Below are 3,647 nucleotides of genomic sequence, written 5' to 3'. Positions count from 1 at the left end.
TTTTTTTTTTTCAAGTGTAATAATTGAAAGATCGTGTATGTTCAAGGAAAAAAAAAAATACATATATATATATATATATATATTATCTTTTATATTGTATTTCTTTTGTGTGTGTGCTTCAATTTTTATGTTGAACTTTTTAATTTTGTAGGTTAATATAGTGTTCATCAAAAAAAAAAAAAAAAAAACATAATAAATAAAAATAAAACTGAATAGGTGATAAGTCCCCAGAAATTAGTAAGATGAATATAGATATAGAGGAGGAGATTAGTAATGGTATCATAACAAACACAAACATATATATATATATATATATATATAATATATAACGTTTTATATTTTATATTTTATGTTTTATGTTTTATATTTTATATTTTATATTTTATGTTTTATGTTTTATGTTTTATGTTTTATGTTTTATATTTTATGTTTTATGTTTTATATTTTATGTTTTATAAAAAATAGGTTTACCTCCTTTTTGCTTTCAGGAAATTATGTCGAAATTAATAATACGGAAGTTGTAATTTTTAGATATTTCTCCATGGTCTTATATGTTTTGTTATTTTTTTGTATCTTGTCGTTTATCCTGATGTGTGTATATTACTTTCGAACACCTTGTGAATCATGCGACGTTTTTAATAGGATTCTTGTTATAGCTATATTAATAAAAAGTATAGCGCATTTAAAAATTACAATAATAAGGATAAAGCTTAGACATGAAATTGATAACGATGAACGATTAAAAAATATTATGATTTCTTTAATAAAGTTATTTAATTTTTTAACTTTTTTTTTATCATTATTATCTTTATATTTACTTCACTTTTATAAAAATATATGTACTACGAATACAATATCATTAAAAATTATAAGAATATATTATTATTTTACCATCACACTATATTTTATACCTCTATTATTTTATATATCGCTAGGATTATTTTTATCCATTATAATTTGTATTATGATAAATTTCTCTGTAGATGAAACGGATAGAATTCCTACACCTGAATATATTATTAAGAAATTAAAAGTTATGAGATATGAGGATATAAATTATATAGATAAGAAACGAAATAAAAATGGTAAATCAGGTATCAAAACATTTATAAAGAAACCATCCTTTGAACTAATCTTAGATAAAGTAAAAAGTGTTATCATAGACAAAGACAATAGCTCAAATCATAAAACACAAAACAACAAAAATAAAATTATAAAATGTAAAGAAGATAAAAAGAAAAAAAAAAAAAAAGAACTACAATATATAAAAGGAAAAGAATTAAGTGATATTATAAATTCAAATATAACAGATGAAAATTTACAAGATATGTTAAAGCCATTAAATTCATTACCTTCTGACGATAATAAAAAACATAATACATTTGAAAAAAAAATCGATAATATTGGATATAACAATGTTACAAATTATCATCATCAAAATAATGATAACGATGATGATATTATTATTAGTAGTGATAAAGATATTTCAAATGAAAGTCAAGATGATACAAATAATTATATTGATCATGATAAACAAAAAATATATAATAAAAATGATGATGTCTGCTCTATATGTATGATGAATTATATTAACAAAGATGATGTTATGATCATGCCTTGTGATAAAAGACACTTTTTTCACGTCAAATGCTTAACCAAATGGTTGTATAAAAGTCAGGTATGTCCTATATGTAGAACTAATATTGTCAATTGTATTAATTCAAAAAATGAAATCGTATGAAATGGATATTCTACATATATATATATATATATATATATATATATACTAAGAATGTATAAATTGTGCTATAAATATAATACTCATTTATTATCATGCACATCCGAAACATTATATGAACCAAATAATATAAACACCAAAACACATATATATATATATATATATATATTTATATATATTTATATGTTCTTAATAATAATATTAAAGAAAAAAAAAAAAAAGAGGGGAAATATTTCTTATCTAAATTAAATTTTAAAGCATCCTACTAATTGTACATATATATATATATATATATATATATATATATATATATATTTATATATATGTATTTTTTTTTTCATCCATTTCAACCCACATATATTTTTTGAATATGTTATATTTTTTTTATTTTTTTGTTTTTATGTTATATTTAATTAAAAGAGTACTTAAATAAAATAAATGTGTATAATTAAAATAATACGAACCAAAAAAAAAAGAACAGCCATGGTAACATTAAAAGAAAATTTGTTTACTATGCATATTTGAAAATATCTGAATTTATCTGCTTTAAATATATTGTTTATTTGAATTAAATTTTAAACGGACACTCTGATAATATATTATATATAATTATATTTATTTTATTTTATTATTATTTTTTTTTTTTTGCTAAAAGTTTTTTAAATCATAAGATGTTTGAACAAACATCTCTGTGATTAATCCAGTCTTTCATCTATATAAGCGATTGTGTATAAAGAGATAAAAGTGACATATATATTATGTATATGTAATATATTATGTATATGTAATATATTATGTATATATATTCCTATATATAATTTGATTGTTTTTACTTGACATTCCTTTGAACAATAGTAGGTTTTTTTACACTGTGAGCATTGTAATTCAGCCTGAAAAGGAATAAAAAAAAATATATTTTATATTACATTTTATTTATTTATTTATTTATTTATTTTTATTTATTTATTTATTTTTTTTTTTTTTTAATTATTTATTTATTTTTTTTTTTATTTATTTATTTTTTTTTTTTTTTTGGATTACCAATTCTTTACAATTATTACACAGGTAACATTCGTCATCGTTTTGTTTGTTTTCTGTTTCATTTATTTTTTCTTTTTCTTGTTTAATCATTTTTTTATGTTCTTCGTTTTGGCTAGATTTATTTTTGTTTCCTAAAGGAGAATATAAATAAAATATATATATATAATATACATATATATTATATATATATATATATATATATGTGTCTTTCCTTTTTTGTCTATACTTTTATTTTCTTGATCGAATTCGTATATGCAGAGATATACATCCGAAATGTTTTTTAAAAGTTCTTTTTTAATCCTTATATTATTGAATAATGACATAATATCTTTTTTGTTTTTCAATACGTCATTTTTTATTTCATCAAAAATTTCAGGGACCTTTCAAAAAAGGAAGTGAAAAAAATGGGTTCATCGTGGTATTATAAGAACGTTTATATTACACATATATATATATATATATATATATATATATATATATATTTATAATATAATATTTATATTATGTAATGTACCACGTCGATCATAAGGTAAGAATTTTTTTTATCCGGAAAAATGCTTTTTGATATATATAAATGCTTAAAGGAATACGTACATATTATATATATATTGAACCAGTTGTTTAGGTTCTTCAATATGAACTATGTTTTATTTATTTATATGTTTTTATTTTTTTATTATTTTATTATTTTATTTTATTTGTTAATACTTCTATAAATGTATGAAGAGATTTAATGGGCGGAAGTTGTTCATACATATGTTCATTCATATATTTCCTCAACTAACAGACAAAAAAAAAAAAAAAAAGAAAAAAAAAATTCATACCTATAAATCAAAATGGAAAAATAAATAAAATAAATATTATATTT

The 3,647-nt window shown here is 19.0% G+C and overlaps 2 protein-coding genes across 2 annotated transcripts in view; one reads left to right on the top strand and one right to left on the bottom strand.

Moving 5' to 3' along the window:
- Positions 1 to 242: 242 nt before the first annotated feature.
- Positions 243 to 1,741, top strand: PRSY57_0605800 (RING zinc finger protein, putative; the record flags this gene model as incomplete). The annotated part of the gene is made up of 2 exons (XM_012906434.1): positions 243 to 276; positions 489 to 1,741. 2 exons carry the CDS (start codon positions 243 to 245, stop codon positions 1,739 to 1,741), a joined length of 1,287 nt encoding a protein of 428 aa, XP_012761888.1.
- Positions 1,742 to 2,402: 661 nt separating this feature from the next.
- Positions 2,403 to 3,647, bottom strand: part of PRSY57_0605700 (MYND finger protein, putative) — a gene marked incomplete at both ends in the record, with an annotated part of 3,254 nt that continues 2,009 nt past the window's right edge. The window contains 6 exons of the mRNA XM_020114594.1: positions 2,403 to 2,450; positions 2,572 to 2,628; positions 2,780 to 2,910; positions 3,006 to 3,159; positions 3,294 to 3,356; positions 3,488 to 3,559. Coding sequence (XP_019970665.1) covers positions 2,403 to 2,450; positions 2,572 to 2,628; positions 2,780 to 2,910; positions 3,006 to 3,159; positions 3,294 to 3,356; positions 3,488 to 3,559 — 525 coding nt within the window. Of the gene's footprint in view, positions 2,451 to 2,571; positions 2,629 to 2,779; positions 2,911 to 3,005; positions 3,160 to 3,293; positions 3,357 to 3,487 lie in introns of the transcript that reaches the window.

The sequence above is a fragment of the Plasmodium reichenowi genome, chromosome 6 (genome assembly GCF_001601855.1).
Source record: "Plasmodium reichenowi strain SY57 chromosome 6, whole genome shotgun sequence".
In the NCBI taxonomy this organism is placed as follows: domain Eukaryota; phylum Apicomplexa; class Aconoidasida; order Haemosporida; family Plasmodiidae; genus Plasmodium; species Plasmodium reichenowi.
This window is presented reverse-complemented; position numbering and strand designations above follow the sequence as displayed.